Raw genomic sequence first — 17630 nt, forward strand, 5'->3', positions numbered from 1 at the left:
TAGGTGGTGGATTCCCAGCTGGCTTGCATGATGAATGAGAACAGCATAGATTACATATCTCGTTTTAATGACCTTGCCCAGGAACTATCAATACCTGAGCCAACCCGCAGGGAAATTCTGTTTGATGGAGGAGGTGGTGGTCCCCAAATTGGGGATCTCTCACAGTGAGTGTATGAGACCAGCAGGCTGGTGTAGACTGTTCAGCTGAAGTTGGAGCTTGCAGTGCTGGATCATGGCAAGGGCAGGTTGTAGAGAAGCCACTGAGGCTCAGTTGTCCCTGTCTTGTGCACTTCTTCATGAAGAAGAAGCATTGTCTTCAAAGGTCTGAAGAAGTACTTGCAAGTCCTGGAATGTGCAATATACCGGGAACAACAAAACATGGAACAGTATTACAGGAAATGTTGTATCCCCTGCATCAGTGATGTAAGGTGGCAGGTTTATGGGACAGTCCCGGACTTGTGCTTTGGAATGACCTGAGCAAGAAGCTCAAGCAGGGAAGGGTATTGCCAGAAGCTCCTCTACAGGAATTATTTTTTTTCTGTAGTAATCAAAATGCCATGATTTGGGATTCACATTGAAGTTGTGGAGGAGGAAGGGTGGGGGTGGGTATGGGAACCATTTTGCATCTTGACATGTCCTAGATGGCACTCTTCTTATCAATCAGTAAAACTGAACTTTCTTGCACTCTCTTCAAAGGCTCTGCAACTCTACAATGCTTCCTTTTTATAGACCATTTCTGTTTCTTTGGCTTTGTTTTGTTGTTTGATCATTCCAGCAGGGGCATGTACCTGCTTTCTTGTTTTGTAGGGGAGCTCTAATTCACCCTACTCCCAGACTGCATGGATCCTTGGGGAGTTTCCTCTAATTTTAAACCCTATCACGTCACAATCATCATCATCCTGACTGCACTCACATTCTCCACCTTTCAGGTTCTTCATCACATTGCACAGCTCATCCCATGAGTGGGAGAGTGCTTTCTTGCTTTCCCTGAAGAATGGTTGGTTTTAAGTCAGGAAACACTGCAAAAGAGTCTACTAGAATCACTATGAAAGCTTTGTCGTAATTAGTCTTGGCTTTATTGGAAAGCTGTTTATATTGCCATCTTTCCTCACAAAAACTGAGGATTTACCTGGGAGAGGAAATAGGAAAAAATATTGTAATGTATAGAAACAAATAATATGTTAACGCTAAAGTTGTTGAGATCTGTTTTGAGTCATGAGGAGGAAAGATGTCAAGTCCTAACTTAATCCCTTAGTCCTTCCTTATTTCCTCCTTGTTCTGTGAATGCCAGGTGCTCTGTGGTACCCCAAGGCATCACTTTTCATTATAGTCGCTCCCAGGCAGTAGTGGATCTGGTACTCCCTCTACTAAATCCCTGTGCATTTAATGTTAGTGTTTTACTATTTGAAAGACCTAGATCCTGATTCAAGAAGGTTCAAAGGAATATAAAGTTACTTCCTCTAGAGCTGGTTGTCCGTTGATTCTACCTGTATAACTCAGGAGACTTTTCCTATTTCCTGTCCTACCAGTCATGAGAGAGAATACCATTATTTTGCCCCTTTTTTAAGCACTTGTCTGCTTCTCCGGAGGATGTCCCTTGGCTATTTGAAGTAGCTCTGAACTTATACAGATGGCTAGTCCTATATAAACCTCAACTTCATATTAATAATAAATAAACAAAACTTCTCCATCTCTTAGGCTATTATCAGGGGTTCATTTTCCCAACTTGCACTATACTTGGTGGATGTAGTTCTGCCTGCCTTTAGCTACTTTTACAAGGCATTTGACTGGGAGTTTCTTCTTGTAACCTTGCTCACAATGCACTGATTGGATTTGCTGTTTTCCTAGTCACTTTGCCCTGCTTTGTGTAGATTTTTTTTTAACTGCTATATAGTTTGCCGTATGCTTTCTATCACTAAGACAAAACGTAACAAGTTTTCTGATGCCCCTTTTTGTGTGGCCCAGAGCAACCTTCCTGATTTCACTCAAAAAGCTAAGATATTTGGATAACATTCTAAGACCCCATGTATTAGGTTGCTACATTCTCCTCTTTGACATAGGAACCATACAGATGTGTAAAACAGCATTAGTACAGTTGGATGTTCCCAGCAGGGAGGCAAACCTGTAGTACTAGCAAGAAAACAGTCGTGACTAGAAGCATGGAGAATTTCATACCGATGGGATAACTTCCTGTTCTGACTGCATATCATGTGGGCTGTTAAGTCCTTCTGTCATTATTTCTCATTCATTATTCTTACAAAACCTTGTTTGAGAATTCTGATGCAATTAACAGGAAATCATTTAAACCTAGAATATAAAAAGTTCAAGTCTGTCAGAAGAATGAATGCTGAGGACTGTATCGTTCTGAGCATTCACCCTTGGTATGTAGACTATACTCATTAGTCTCAAGAGTCACTCACTCTAAGACGTCTAAGTTTTACTTAAGAGTTGAGCTGTGTTGTCGTTTGTTCTTTCCCAGATTGTTTCCTCTTGGTTTTGGCTTCTTATATTAGTAATGATGATTATCCTATATGCTGTGCCTGCAAAACCCCTTCGGACGTGCACGACAAGAGTAGAGGGCTCCTAACTGTGGCTGTGGATTACAGGACATGCAGGAGATGTGATACATTCTAATCAAGTACTGTATAAAAAAAAAAAAATCTGAACTCTCATTCTTGAACTTCTGAATATTGAAAGACGAGCCTGATGGTCTGCCGTGTATTTAGGTAGCTTGACAAATATTTCGTCTTTACCCATGCACTGGTGATGGAGCAGATGTGACACTGGTTTTGACTCTTGGGTTGCCTAGAATAAGAGCCAGGGTTACTGCACCTGTATGGCAGAGCACTTCAAGATCTGTGAAGACTTTCTGCCATATGAAACAGGTAGCTGTCAAGCTGCCCTTTCTCAGCCCATTCAGCTGCCATAGGGGAGTAACAGAATTGCAGAATTAAATCAGCATAGTAGCTATTTTTAATGAAGCCATGAGATCAGAAAATGCTAATATCCTGAACCTTTGCAAGTAGACTTGGACCACCAAGTAATAACAAAGTGGAAATGACAGGTCAGTTCAGCATTCAGAATTTTGTGGCTAGAAATCTGTTTGGCATCAGCCTCTTAAAAGTTGTCATTATGAAAGAGAATTTGATTTCAGAAATGTAACACTTTGCAAACTGCAATGTAATAATAAAGCCGTTTCAGGAAAAGTAAGTCTTATCAGGGAAAAACTTCAAAATAACTTAGATCATTGTGGTAATTTTGAATTGATGCAGAATTTGTTAGAAAGGTCATTTAAACACACCTGTAATTCCACCAGTTGTAGACTTCAGGTGGATGTGCTTTACAATACTAATAATCATCAGTTTGTGCCTGAGACTGCTAAGTGAAAAACTGGGGGAGGAGGGTTGTGTATATACACACACACACATATATGTCTATGCTTATGTGTGTGTGTGTGTATATATATGTAAAACACAAAACCTGTTCAATTTTAATTATTTCAGCTTCCCCAACAGCAGTAACAAAATCCGTATGTGTAACAATGTCAGCCTATCCTAAGCAAACATTCAAGCAGGTTATACTGAAATGCACACAGGATTGTTTTTGAGGTAAACATGTCTTTTTTATCTTAATAGCTTCTCGGAGCACTGTAGGGTGGTTGGAGAGGATGAATGGACACTAACAACCTCCAGTTCTAGTATTAATTGCTCTAGGCTTTCCCTGTGTTGCTTTAGTGACTATATGTAATAAGGAAATTCAGAGTAGTTCAGCAGGGTGAACAGCACAAAATTCAGTATTTGTTGTCGTCATAGTCTGGGTAAAAAGCAGTACTACAATTAAGAACTAGATCTACCCGTGTGTGCATGTGTGCACTAACTGGGTTTTCTGCTGGGTGCTGCATCTTGCATCCTGATTACCTACACAATTCCTTTTATCCTTTATCACTAAATCTACTAAGCATAGGAATACTAATTATTTTTAATGTGGCATTGTTAAGCCTTTTCTTGACACCCCTCTTTATGTTTCTAAATTGAATTAAATGGCTTGGATCAAATCTAATCTATAAAGACATCTCATTTACTGACTGCAGATCCCAGAGTGAAAATTAAGTTGCATTTTGTTTTTTACACTCAGACTTCGGATGCATTTATAAGGAAAGTACTGCACTTTTTTTAACCTTTTCAAACCTTTGAATCTCTTAATTTCACAGCAATTTGTAAATGTTAACGAAGTGAAACCTTGGCAAGCACTACGGCAATAAGTTATCATTAATTATTGAAACATGATAACTGCTTTAGAGCTTATGGTTCTGGCAGCAAAATTTAATGCTGTTTCTTTTAATAATAGTTAAGCCATATCATCTAAGGTTTTTGGCTTGTTTGAGATGTGAATTTGTTTTATAGATTATAAATATGCCTATATAGTGTATGTATAAAGCAGAATGCCTGTCCTTACTGATTATTTTTTGTACCATATTGTAAATTATATTATTTATTCTTTACCAATTTTGGAAAAAGGTGTTTTGGTTATTTAATATAATATACAAAAGCTGTTAAACTTCCTCTGTTTAAATTTCCAATTCAACTTGTAAAGCTGTTTTTATTCTTGTGCATAAATACATACTAATACTTGGTCTAACTTATGTCCAGTGTGTTACTTGCCATTCATGCCTTGTCAGATTTTTCCATTTAACCTTTATTTACATAATAATGGCCCCTTGGGGGGGAGGGGGCTAAAAAGTTGTCAGTAAGGCCAAGTCTTCCAAGGTGAAATTCTGCTTTCAGTGAAATCAGTGGCATACCTTCCACTGGCATCTGTCATCCCAGAATTTTCATGATTTTCACCATGGTAAGAGTTTTTCGTTGGGGGTTGTTTTTTTTTTTTTGCTTTACAGCTTTCATTCTCAGTAGTGTCCACTAATTTTGAGTGTCAGAAATGGGTCAAACCAGAGGGCTGAACGTCCTGTCTTTGTCCATGGACACCAGTAACAAGGGGAAGAAATAAAAACAACCAGAACCAAGCACTAAGCAAAAGGGTGAAATGAAAAGGATATGTTTATCTCAGGGGTTTTTTTTTCCCCTATTTTTTTACCTTGACAGCTTCAGATAAGCAGAAACTTGGCGTGAATGCGACCTGTACATCCATCATGTTTTATATAGCCACTACCAGAAAAACAGGTTGCCCAGAGCAGTTGTGCAGTGCTTATCTTCAGAGCTTTCCAAGACAAAACTGAGTAAAGCCCAGAGGAAGCTGGCCTGATCTAGCTCACTCTGCTTTGAGCAGGAGGTTAGACTCTAGACCTGAGGTTCCTTTCAAGCTGAATTATCCTGTGATCTATGTCATTAACTTAACTAACTCCTTTTTGTACACATTTAAGATTTTGGTCTCAGCAATATACAGTGGCAGCTTTAGTTTAATTATGCAAGTGTGTTCTTAGATAGTAGGAAATGAAGAACACTTTTAAAAGCTCAACAGAAACCTTATTAGTAATACTCTTTGATGCTTCCTTTCCACCCAAAGAGTGAGGATTCATCTCGACCATTTTGTACTGAGGAAAATGCACTATATGACCAAATTAGAGCTCTTTCTTGTGCAGCTTCTCACTCCACCATGCTGTGACAGAGGCCCACAGCTAAGAGAGAACTTCAGTTCTTTTACTCCTTATGTCAAACTCGGTACTGAATCCTACCACTTTTCTCACAGATTATCTAGTTTTTCCCATAATGACCAAAACTAAACCATGTAAAACTAGAAAGAATGAGTCGGAAGTAAAGAATGATTAGCAAAGCAAGAAATGAAACAAAGCAAGATGTTGCAGTTAGAGTCCTTTTTTTGTGGTGTGGTTTTTTGTTTCATTGTTTTTTTAATCCTTCAAGACAAAAGCAGCAATATGGCTGCCTCTAAATTTACTTCTTGGCATATGGAAAGCCTTACAGCTATTAAATAAAATCTTCAGCTGAAAATGTTAACTTGTAATGTTACTGTTAATCAAAAGTTTAACCTGTTTGGTTAAAAAGGGCATGCAAGTGTTTGCTCCTTGAACGTAGCTGTACCAGCTCCTCCAACCTCAGAGTCTCCAGGAAAGCGATGGCTTTCACATGGCAGTTGCCCAACGCTGCTTCAGCGGGAGCCTGCAGAGCTGTGAGGAGTTTACAGACACCACTTCCCGAGAGAGGGGAAGCGGTGAGTTACAGCAGATGGATTGTTTATGGTCAGACTACGCGCTGGGGTCGGTAACCGTGTATGCCTGCTGCCTCCCCAGCTGCTGTGCAGCGTGAGACTGAGGTGCAGCCCTCTCCTCCCTGACCCCGCCGGGTGAAGCCTCAGAGGTTCCCAATGAAGGCGATGCTAAAGTCATCGGGTTACAAAGTCGTCTTTGAGGTTATTCCTTATGATGGGCTCCCTTCTGATTTTTGCTTCATATTGCCGTTTTTGGGTGAAATGCCCGCACAAGGCCCCCGGCTGCGCGGCTGACGCCGAGAGCGGAGTTGACCCCCTTCGGGGCTGCTGCAGCCGTTGGCCAGGCCCCACCTCTCGCTGGACAAAGCCCAGCCTTTTTCGCCCGAGAGGCAGGGCTGGCTGGGCTCGTCCGGGGGCAGGCACGCCACGCTCCGCAGCCCGCCCTCGGGGCTGTGGAGGGGCGGTGGCCGGGCCGCGCCCCCTCAGAGAGAAGCCGACCAAGCCCGCTGCGGCCGCTTCCCATCGGGCTGCTACTACCCTACCTGGCCCTTTAAATGCCCTCCCGCCGCTCCTCCTCTCAGCCAACGGCTCTGCCGTTCCCTCTAACGGACGCGCAGTCTTACCAATGGGAAGCGGCCAGGATGAATGACGACACGAACCCTTTTTAAGCTTCCCTCCCTCCACGAGGCTCACCGGACAGGCGGGATATCGATAGGGCGGGCTGCGTTCTATAGGCTGCTCGACGTGATAGGCAAGTGTATCAACCAACGCTAGAGCAGGGCGGGCCCGGCGGCGCTACCTGCGGTCCGAGCAGCCGGGGAGGGGCGCCGAACGTGGGGCTGTGCAGCCGAGACCGTTGTCCGTCACCATGTTCCAGGGCCCCGAGGCCGACTTGGCCAAGCCCAGCTCCAGGTAGCGCAGCGGGGGTGGATTGGCGGTGCGTGGGGTTAAGGGGGAAACGGGAAGATCCGTGCGGCGGCGGAGAGCCCGCTGCAGGGCTTTGTTCGGGGCTCGGGAGAGGTGTAGGCTCTGGCTGAGGCGCGGCGCTGAGGTGGAGGGAGGCGGGGAGAGCTCCGGCTTAGGCGCGGCGCTGAGGGGCGGGAAGCGGACGGGGGGCTCCGGCTGAGGGGCCTTTTCGGCCGCGGTGGGCGGGAGCGCCGCCGCCCACCCCTTCGGTAGCGGCGGGGGCAGGAGGGCAGCGCAGAGCGGTGGCGCGGTGGCCTGGCTGGGCCGCCGTTTACCTCTCCCATGCCCCGGGCGTTGGGCAGTGGCGCGGCGCCTCCCTCCCGGCGCTGCGTGCCCGTGGGCGTGGGGCGCGCGGGGAGAGAGCGAGCGGCGCCGCTCCCCGTGGGGCTGCAGCGCTGGGCCCCGGCCCGCCGGGAGGGCCTGAGCCCCTGCCGCGGCTTACCGAGGCGGAGGGGAGGTCTGGCCCTGAGGGGCTCCCCCGCGGGAAGAAAGGCCTGTCGCTGTGGAGGGCCTCCTTCCCCCGTGGGCGTACCTCCTCACGGAGGGAGGAGGATCTGGTTATGCTCCGAGGGGACCCAACACAAACGCCTGTATAAGCAGATGTTGGCTTTTTCGCCATGTGGAGTTGAAATATATTGTTGTACTTGGACTAGGGCGTATATCCTAGTAACTTGGAGCTGGAGTGATTAATCCCTCTGCGAGGTAATCACGTGCTCGAAGGGAAGGAAGTGTTTTGAAATTTTGTGAGTGTGCTTTAAGTTTGCCATTTACTCCAGTCACTCTAAGCTATGACCTGGTTTTAAAAAACTTCTGAGGATGCTCTGCGCTTAGTATAGTCTCTGAGAAGCTTCTGTTCTCATAGTAATTTTGAAACCATGTCTAACTCGGAAATTGGGTTTCTGAATATAGTCTGGAATGCAGACCATGGTAACTTTTCAGTTAACAGCAGGCAGAGGCGGTCTTGCTGCAGCTTCTTCCCTGGCTTTGTGGCAGAGTGTTTTCATCATGCCGGAGAACAAACGATAGCAGTACACGTAAACAGACCCGGCATAGGAAGCATGCATACTGCAGTGCGTTACATTACTGGATTTTATGGAGTGGTCTCTGAGATGGTGACTGTTGACATATGGCCTGTGTCATCAAAAGCAAGAAGTACTTGGTTTAAGGACACTTTTTTCAGAGCTTATTCTGTTCATTCCCTACATAAAACTTTAGTTGATGGTAATACAAATCCTTTTGCGGTTCTTGATATGTAGAAGTTTCTCTAATTAAAACTGAGCCTAATTCAAAATCCCTGCAGCGACCACCAACAGCTGTGGAAGTAGGAAAAAATAACTCTTTCTAATGTGAAAATCTTTGCAAGGTAATTATAAACAAATGCTTTGCATTTTGAGAGCTTCATAATATAGGAGTATTGCTGTTAGAAATAAATTGTGCTAGAAACATTTTAAATTAAAACTTCCACCTGGGCAATTGCCCAGTGAGATGTATCTCCGTGATTCAGTTAATCTGTACAGTGATATAGTGAACAACTCGTTTGCTGAATGAAATTAACTGACTAGTTTTCACAGAATCACAGAACGGTAGGGGCTGAAAGGGACCTCTGTGGGTCATCTAGTCCAACCCCCCTGCCGAAGCAGGGTCACCTACAGCAGGCTGTAGAGGACCTTGTCCAGGCAAGTCTTGAATATCTCCAGAGAAGGAGACTCCACAACCTCCCTGGGCAGCCTGTGCCAGTGCTCCGTCACCCTCAGAGGGAAGTTCTTGCTCATGTTCAGACAGAACTTCCTGTGCCTCAGTTTGTGCCCATTGCCCCTTGTCCTGTCGCTGGGCACCACTGAAAAGAGCTTGGCCCCATCCTCCTGACACCCACCCTTAAGGTATTTATAGGCATTTCTAAGGTCCCCTCGCAGCCTTCTCTTCTTCAGGCTCAACAAGCCCAGCTCCCTCAGCCTCTCCTCATAGGAGAGATGCTCCAGTCCCCTCACCATCCTTGTAGCCCTCCACTGGACTCTTGCCAGTAGCTCCTCATCTTTCTTGAACTGGGAAGCCCAGAACTGGACAGAGTACTCCAGATGAGGCCTCACCAGGGCAGTGTAGAGGGGAAGGAGAACTTCCCTTGACGTGCTGATCACACTCCTCTTAATGCATCCCAGGATCCCATTGGCCTTCTTGGCAGCCAGGGCACGCTGCTGGCTCATGGTTAACCTGTCGTCCATCAGGACACCCAGGTCCCTCTCTGCAGAGCTGCTCTCCAGCAGGTCCACCCCAAGCCTATACTGATGCATGGGGTTGTTCCTTCCCAGGTGCAGGACCCTGCACTTGCCCTTGTTGAACCTCATCAAGTTCCTCTGCGCACAACTCTCCAGCCTGTCCAGGTCTCACTGAATGGCAGCACAGCCTGCTAGTGTATCCACCACTCCTCCCAGTTTTGTGTCATCAGCAAACTCGCTGAGGGTACACTCTAACTCTTCATCCAGGTCGTTGATGAAGTTGAACAAGGCTGTGCCCAGTACTGACCCCTGGGGGACACCACTAGTTACAGGCCTCCAACTAGACTCAGCGCTGCTGATGACAACTCTCTGAGCTCTGCCATTCAGCCAGTTCTCAATCCACCTCAATTACCACTCATCCAGCCCGCTCTTCCTGGGCTTGTCTAGGAGGATGTTATGGAAAGCCTTGCTGAAGTTAAGGTAGCCAACACCCACTGCTCTCCCCTCATCTACCCAGCCAGTCACACCATCGTAGAAAGCTATCAGATTGGTCAAGCATGATTTCCCCTTGGTGAATCCATGCTGACTACTCCTGATAACCTTCTTTTCCTCCACTTGCTGGATGATGACCTGTAGAATGAGCTGCTCCATCACCTTTCCCGGGATGGAGGTGAGGCTGACCAACCTGTAGTTCCCTGGATCCTCCTTCTTGCCCTTTTTGAACATTGGAGTGACATTGGCTTTTCTCCAGTCCTCAGGCACCACTCCTGTCCTTCAGGACCTCTCAAAGATGATGGAGAGTGGCTCAGCAATGACATCCGCCAGCTCCCTCAGCACTCGTGGTTGCGTTCCATCGGGGCCCATGGATTTGTGGGTGTCCAGATTGCTTAAGCAATAGTTTTATTTTGTTAAACGTTAACGATGATGCTTTGTGTTTTTAAGGAAACTTTGCTTTTCCAAAATAAAACAAGGAATTGCATGCTCTGAAAGGAAAGCAGGACAGAATTGTATTGTTCTGCTGTTGGTGCACACTATAGGGGTACATTGCTTTATGTATCCGCAATCTATCTAGAATGTGAACAGTTTCGCAACTACTGTATAGAGCTGTAAATGTCAAATGTAGCCATCTTGGAAATGTGCCCCTCCTCCCCATCGGTGTTACTGCAGAATATTGCTGAGCTTTCAGGTCAAGAGCATAACTGACTTAATAAAGCTCGCTCTTTGATTATGAGTGAGCTATGTAATGAACCATGAATTTGTATGGATCCAAGAGCAGGAGAGCCCCCAGTAGCATTCTGGTCTTTGCTTTAGAGCCTGGTGTTCCAACTCTTAACACCTGCTTTCTGGATGGTTTTCTGCTAGTTGTATTAGTGATGATTTCTTATGTATACTGCAGTTCTCCTATTTTACGTGCTTTATTAGAATTGTCTGAAAACTGGCAGGACTTCAGTGTTTAATTTCAGGTAGAATTTAAAATAAAAACAAATATTTATATAGCCAGTGTCCTGAAGTAATGGATAGATCTTGGCACCCCTTCTCTAGGTCGGCTGAAAGGTCCAATGAGGAAAGGGCATTGAAATTCAAGTGTGTGAGAATGTAGAGGAAAAAAAGACCACAAGAGCTAATTAAAATTCTTTAAGGCTGCCAGAAGAGAACAAAGCAATTAATAGAGGCTTTTAAACTTGTAGGGTAGGGTTCTTAATTTAGCTGTTCTACTGACTAGAAGTCTGTCGATTCATTTAGAAGTCAGGAGGGGAGGGGGAGAAGAGACAGATTTAGATTGCATAGAAACTAAAGGGGTTTTTTTCATTACTGTTTAAAAGAATAAAACAATACTTACCTTTTCCCACCCTACCAAGAAAGAAAGAAGTTAGAACTTGCCTGGCTACAAGACACAAGAATATCTCTATGTAAACTGGCATAATACCAATATAAACTGAAATGACTGTAAAGTATAAACTAAAATTACTGTAAGGTGTATGTTGAATTTCCTTGTGCTCTTTTGAAGCAGCTCACACTGGCTTATCAAGTTCAGCATGCTGTTTTCCTTTGGTAGGATTCACAGGGTATTTGGTGTGGGAGACCTGCACATCTCACTCTGATCTAGAGCTGAGTGACACAGGAGTACAAGGAGGTCAGCAATGCTCTAGAGGCTACACAGCAAGAAAATAGCTTTGTATTCTCTGCAGTTTTTGGATGAAATGAAGGACTGCAAACCCCTGTCCTCTTTCTGTCATAAACTGGAAGACCTTGTTACTGTACTTCAATATTATTTTTGGTAATTCCTGTGAATGACTTAGTTATCTGACTTTGCATAAGTTAAGAGTTTTATGGACCTGGTGTCACAGTCACTTGAAAATTTATGGGTAATATTTGGAAGGTTCCTAGCAACTAGAAGTTTCTGAAATTGAGGAGGCACATCCACTGTGTGTATGTAGAGTCAAGATATTCTTTTGGGTGATGATGGCAGGAAAGGTCACCTATTCTGCTTTTTTCAAGTGTGTTAAGCACCTCAGGTGATGCCTCTGACTTGCTCATTGCAACAGTAGGGTTTTCTTAGTATGTATACTGAGTGGAAAATAGGAGGACAGTATAAAATTAATCAGTATTGAATTTCTTTTGATGCTTAATTAAGTTTAACTGAATAATCAAGATCTTTAATCTTAAAATGGGGTTTCTCTAGTTGTTTGTTTTTTGGTTTGTTTTTTTCTGCAATGGATCTTAAATCCCGTTGAAGGAATAAGAAGCAATGTGATTCTTACGACTGGTTGTTTTTCTTAAACCAAAAAAATCTGAATGTAGTTATTTTGTTATTCCCTCCTGTGCTTGTAGTCATGTGTTAAGAAAACAACATGGTAAGTAGAGGGAATCTGTACTCTAAGAAACTCTCTGTAAACTGTGTTTCTCTTACTTTCAATCTCCTTGATAGTGTACTTTGATTACTATACTTAAAACTCACTAAAGACTAGATGTGTTAAAAAAATAGCTAAAAAGAATGGGTAAAGTCAGAAGTCACTTAAATTATATGAGGGATACTAGCAGATATACTTTTTTAACAGGAGCCCCTTCCCAAGCTCTTCTAGGTTTTTTTTGTTTCATTGCTCCCTTTTCTCTTCCTTCCATCTCCCATGTTTAAATGCTTAAACTGCCTCGTGGTTTCTGGACCATGGTGAATGATCAAAATACATCATCTGCCTATACGATGCCTGTTTTAGTAGCTGCTTTTGATCTTCGAAGATGTGTGGAAAGGCTATAGAATAGTTGGATCTGTAGTCTGTTGGACACTAAATTGCGCGTAAACCTTCTGCTCAGATGTGATCTTGCCCGTGCAGTGGACAAGACAGTTGTCTGCTGAAATTCTAGTTAATCTCTCAAGCTAGAGGGGTTCATTACATCCACCGTTGTACTGAGGATTAAAATATTGCAATTGGCCGGTAAAGACAGTTTCTCTGAGGCTGGTTCTGACTATATAAACTACTCCCAGACTGAAAGAGGAACCCTTTTCTCCTTCTTCCCAAAGAGAACGGAACTGCTTTTCGCATCCTGAGATCTGAAATTTTGACAAAGCTCATTTTCTGACAGGGCAGCCAAATATCTCTGCTTTTGGGAAATAAAATCTTAGAGTTAAATTGGAGAAGGTCTTGGTTCTGAGAGGAACCTCTTTTTATATCTGGCAGATATCTAGCTTGAAACAGCTTGCTTCTGCCCCAGATCTATGGTGTGGATGTTTGAATTCTGTTCGGGTAGAGTGGGTTAAAGATCTTGCAATCTATAACTGTTCTCTTTGTATAATAGTAAAGGTTAATTTAGGTCCCGGATCAAGTGTTCAGCTCAGAAGAGGTATGATTCACCTGCTACTTTTGCTCAGCTGCCAAGATTGTGGGTAATTGGTCAAGTAGACATAACTGTAAAGATTATTTTTGATACCTAGGCATTCATTGCTTTCCCATATTTTTTTTCTCTTAATTTTCCAGTGAATTTCACTGATTCTACTCCCTGGTAGTGGTTCAGTTCCTTTTCAGGACAGGACCTAAAATCTGTTGAGCAAGGCATAGGTATTAACTATAGACTTATTACTCAAGGACAAGCATGACTTTTCATAAGTTTTCAAGAAGTCTGTCCATTTCTATTGTAGCCTCCAATTTTATGAGGATTTGTTTGATATACCTTTGGTACAGAGCTTTGGTTGTAATTGATTTGCATCTTGACCACTAAAAATTTTTGCTTCTTGGCATTCCACCTTTCCATTCTAAACTCTGCAGCAGCTAATATGATAACTGATGGTTGAAACTAGCAACTTTTTTAGTAGTTATGAAATGTTGGCTTTTATTTAAAAGTTGATGCGTTTCAGTGGTGTCACAGATGCGGAGTCGGTGTGTGCAGTTTAGCAGAAAGTCTGACTCTGGAACAGTTATTTTTAAAATACTAGCCAGAGTCATTTGTCTTCTCTTAATCTCCCGTTGCTTCTGGACCACCACAGACAGCATAGCCATTTGTTGTGATGGCACTATTATGACCATTCCAAATGATCATAGATAACATAATGATCAAGTTGACTGACTGGGAGCCTGAAAATGTTTGTGCTGAACTTGAGAATATTTTATTAGAACACCTCTTGAAAAGTAGATACTTCATGAACATAGCAGAATTACTTGAAGTAAGTTGAAATCAGAATAGTTATTCATAACATACAAGGGAGAATGGGGAGGGAATATCAAATATGTTGAATGCTGTAAATTTCAAACAAACTTCTGTCTCTTGCTTCTCTCATTCTGCAATGTAGGGTATTGAAGCCCCCGGGAGGAGGTTCTAGTGATCTCTTTGGGAGTGCAGAAGAAGTTTCTTCTTCAAGCAGGCCACACCGGATGGCATCCAATATCTTTGGAGCCTCAGAAGAACCTAAAAACATTCCAAAAAGAACAAACCCTCCAGGTAAGAGCAGCCACCTCCTTCAACACGTTTGGGCTTTGAATTGCAGCACAGAACTGCTTTTGTATTCCTAAAGTGGGTCACTGTGATATGTCTGTCTTCTTGTGTTGTATTTTTACAAATCGAATGGGCTTGAACAATAAATCTATTCAGATTTCTAAATATATAAATATTTCTGTGATCTACACGTTCACAGACCTTTAACACATCATCCAAGTCTAATTCTTTCTGAGTTGAGGTTTAGGACATAATGAAAGGAAACTGCTTCTATTCTAGAACTGTGTCATCAGTTAGCTGCTGAGTACAGCTGTCAATCTGAGATCCTCTAGTGAATTCTTTTAATAAAGGATTTCAACTGGTATCTTCAGGCAAGCAAAAATAAGTCTCTAGGCAGTAGGGTTCTAGAAGTCTTTTGAATTCTTGTATATTCTTGATTTTTTTTTTTTAATATGGTGTGGTAAAACCAAGTAATCTGGAAAAAAAAAATCTTAACAATTGCCTTGCAGGGGGAAAAGAAAGTGGTATTTTTGAGGATTCTAGTTCTACTCAGCCTCGTCCACGCATGAATCCACCTGGTGGGAAGACAAGTGATATCTTTGGGTCTCCTGTATCTACCAGTGTTGTGCGAGCACATCCGAACAAGCCTAAGGTATTTGTACTTCTTTCGCTGTTAAATCAAGAAGCTAGCAGCTCAGTGAGTCGTCTTAAAAGTCTTGTTGCAATGCGATGCCTGTATTCTTTTTAAGATGACGGACCTGAAAAAAGAGGACACATTGCCAATTACTTTATTTCTGTATTTAAATGCCCTATATTTGTATTTAGAACCTGTTTCCTTACTCTAAGTAGATCCTATGAAGTGAGTAGCTACTGTGTTGGCAATGGTTTTTAACATGTCTGATAGCACGGAAACTTAACATCCTGTGAAACACAGCTCCCTGTCTTTGTGCTGAAAAAGTAGTAGCAGTCTCATTTTTCCTGGAACATTGGGAAGAACAGATTAGTCCAATTTAACTTTTTTTTTCTTTCTTTTCTGCACTTAAAGTTGAAGGTGCTGGTAGTGTGCTTTTGCCTAACTTTTTATGCAAACTCTGCAGTGTATTTTGTGGGATTTGGGTCATAAGAAAGGAGGGGAGAAAAAAAGACTGGGAACTACCTTTTAGTCAGGAGTAGTGCTGTTGGTGTAGGAAAGGACTTTGTTTTGTTCCTCTGTCCCCCTTTATCGGGCTTGTCTCTGATTCTTTTTAGTTGCTTTTTAAAAAAATGTAACAGTTCTTGACTAAATGGAGTACAACACCAGCTTACTTTTTCCAACTTTGGAAATTCCTATGCCTTTAAGTAGAGCATTGGAGTTGTGGGAAATACTGGGATGGAAAGGAGATAATGTATTTTCAAAAATTATTCCAAGTTGAATTTAATGGGTAGGAAAACATGAAAGCTTTTCTGAAGTACTGCTATGTACTTCTGACAATGAATTGGGATTGTTGGGGAAATGGTGTTAAAAGGTTTTGTTAATTACCTGACTGTTTGGGTCACTATGGATGCTCACTGAGGACAGTAATTGCTGCATATAAATAGGGTGCTCAAGGGCTGCTTGTGTTCTGGTTTTGAATGCCAGCTTCTCCTGGGTGGTAGTGGGTGCTTCGCAAGAATGGCAATTCCAGAACTTTGGACTGAACTGTTTATCACAGAGAAAGTTTTAAGCCTCTAATGAACTAATGTAGCATCTTCATCTGTGTTTTGATGACCTGTCTGAGGTTTGCAACTTCACATAACTTAGGAGTTACCTTCTACCACTGCTTTTGGGATTATGTAGCGGTGGAGGGGATGCAGGGCGGCACACGGTGTCTGCAGCTGTTTGCTTTTACCATGACAAACTCAGATCAGAAAGACAGCAAAACTTTCTAAAGGATTTTGTGACAGTGTTACCGTTTGAGAACGGTGATATATTAAGATAGTTCTTTGTTTCTTTGCAGGATCACATGGTCTTGAAAGAAGATGAAACACCAAAGAAGCTAGAAGGTCAGCAAGAGAAATTCCTTTCTCTGTCCTCTTTGAGAAGATAAGCTCTGAGAAACAGTTTCTTATGCTTCCTCTTGAAAATATAAGACTAAGACTGGTGTTTAGGATAATATAACTGAGAAGTTTTCCTTCTGTTAGTCAGAAATTTAATCAACTGAATTCAGGGAAATGGTTCTCTTCCTCTTATTGAGGAGAATTCCACAGGCATAAGTCCTGATACTGTGTGTGTGTGTGTACACTTTGCTTGATATTTTGTGTATATAGATATATATGGAATGTGTATATATGGAAAAACATCATATTAGATTGCTTCTTCCTCCCTTGCTATGTACAATCAGGTATACAATGTTGGCCTTCTGTAGTTGTAAATAAATAGGTGACTGAGAAAATATGCTATTGCTCAGATAGTTATTGTTAAAGCATGATGTGAATGTTGCTTTCAAGTTCAGTATGAAAGGACTCATTGGTATGTTGCATCTCTTAATTGCCTGAAACTGTCAAAATAATTCTGAAGGTCTATTGTTTAGTTTACTTATCTTTGTTAGAAAGATTGCTGAGGGAAGACAGGAATTGTTGCAAAAAGTTAAATTCATCCTCAGCACCTGTTTCCTTCAGGAAAAATGAACAGATACAGAGAAACCTTAGTGTGCTATGGATGGGAGACCTGGGAAATAATGCAGTGTACAGAAGATGAGGCACTTTGTGCACTACAGAATACAAGTTGTTCTAATCCCTTTTCTTTTTGTTCAGCTACAGAAAATATCAAACCACAGCTGGAAGATGGAGGTGAGAAAAAAGATCTGGGCAAAGAGGAGCGATGCAAGGAGCCAGAACCCAAGATAGACAACCACGAGCCCCGGTTAGGGCCAAGGCCACGCTCACACAACAAAGTGCTCAATCCACCGGGGGGGAAATCCAGTATTGCGTTCTATTAGGGTCATCTGTTCACTTTCACTAACGGAGTCTGCACAGAAATTCTTGTCTGTGGTTGCGAGGTCAGTTTATAGACTATTGTTTGTGGATAGATTCTTAGGCAGATGTATGACGGTTATGCTAAAGTGTGAGGGAAAGATACTCTGATGATTTGGGGAGGGAGGGCTGGGGAGGGGGAAAGGGTGCCCTGTGGAAGATGTGAGCATTGGACTGCATGGGGGGGTGGCTGAGGGGAACATTAGTGTAACTGTGTGGAAGATCAGTACTGCTTTGTGGTGAGTTCATCAGACTGTTAGGTTCTTAGCTAGCTAGTGGCTCAGGACACTCTTGTGGGGTCAGGCTTATCCATACAGTCAACATGTAGAACATTGTGAATGGGTAGGGACCTGG

At 42.9% G+C, this 17630-nt stretch overlaps 2 protein-coding genes across 7 annotated transcripts in view; both read left to right on the forward strand.

Moving 5' to 3' along the window:
- The window catches only part of CRAMP1 (cramped chromatin regulator 1), a 59535-nt gene extending 53712 nt beyond the window's left edge, over window positions 1-5823 (forward strand). For all 6 annotated transcript variants that reach the window (XM_075436172.1, XM_075436171.1, XM_075436170.1 and 3 more), the window contains exon 21: window positions 4-5823. In XM_075436172.1, coding sequence (XP_075292287.1) covers window positions 4-168 — 165 coding nt within the window. In that variant the 3' untranslated portion in view covers window positions 169-5823. The remainder of the gene's footprint in view (window positions 1-3) is intronic.
- A 1137-nt stretch (window positions 5824-6960) lies between these two features.
- On the forward strand, window positions 6961-17417 carry JPT2 (Jupiter microtubule associated homolog 2). Its single transcript, XM_075436159.1, has 5 exons — window positions 6961-7092; window positions 14143-14291; window positions 14795-14937; window positions 16262-16307; window positions 17058-17417. The coding sequence occupies exons 1-5, from the start codon at window positions 7049-7051 to the stop codon at window positions 17240-17242; spliced, it is 567 nt and encodes a 188-aa protein (XP_075292274.1). The 5' UTR covers window positions 6961-7048; the 3' UTR covers window positions 17243-17417.
- Window positions 17418-17630: the final 213 nt, after the last annotated feature.

This window comes from Opisthocomus hoazin, chromosome 15 (assembly GCF_030867145.1).
Source record: "Opisthocomus hoazin isolate bOpiHoa1 chromosome 15, bOpiHoa1.hap1, whole genome shotgun sequence".
NCBI classification, from domain to species: Eukaryota; Metazoa; Chordata; class Aves; order Opisthocomiformes; family Opisthocomidae; genus Opisthocomus; species Opisthocomus hoazin.

What these genes read in the sequence shown, in the direction of transcription:
- JPT2 (XM_075436159.1), top strand. Translation starts at nt 7,049, where the DNA reads ATGTTCCAGGGCCCCGAGGCCGACTTGGCCAAGCCCAGCTCCAG. An exon ending in TTGGCCAAGCCCAGCTCCAG is followed by an intron (nt 7,093 to 14,142) that starts GTAGCGCAGCGG and finishes TCTGCAATGTAG; the next exon opens with GGTATTGAAGCCCCCGGGAG. An exon ending in AACACCAAAGAAGCTAGAAG is followed by an intron (nt 16,308 to 17,057) that starts GTCAGCAAGAGA and finishes CTTTTTGTTCAG; the next exon opens with CTACAGAAAATATCAAACCA.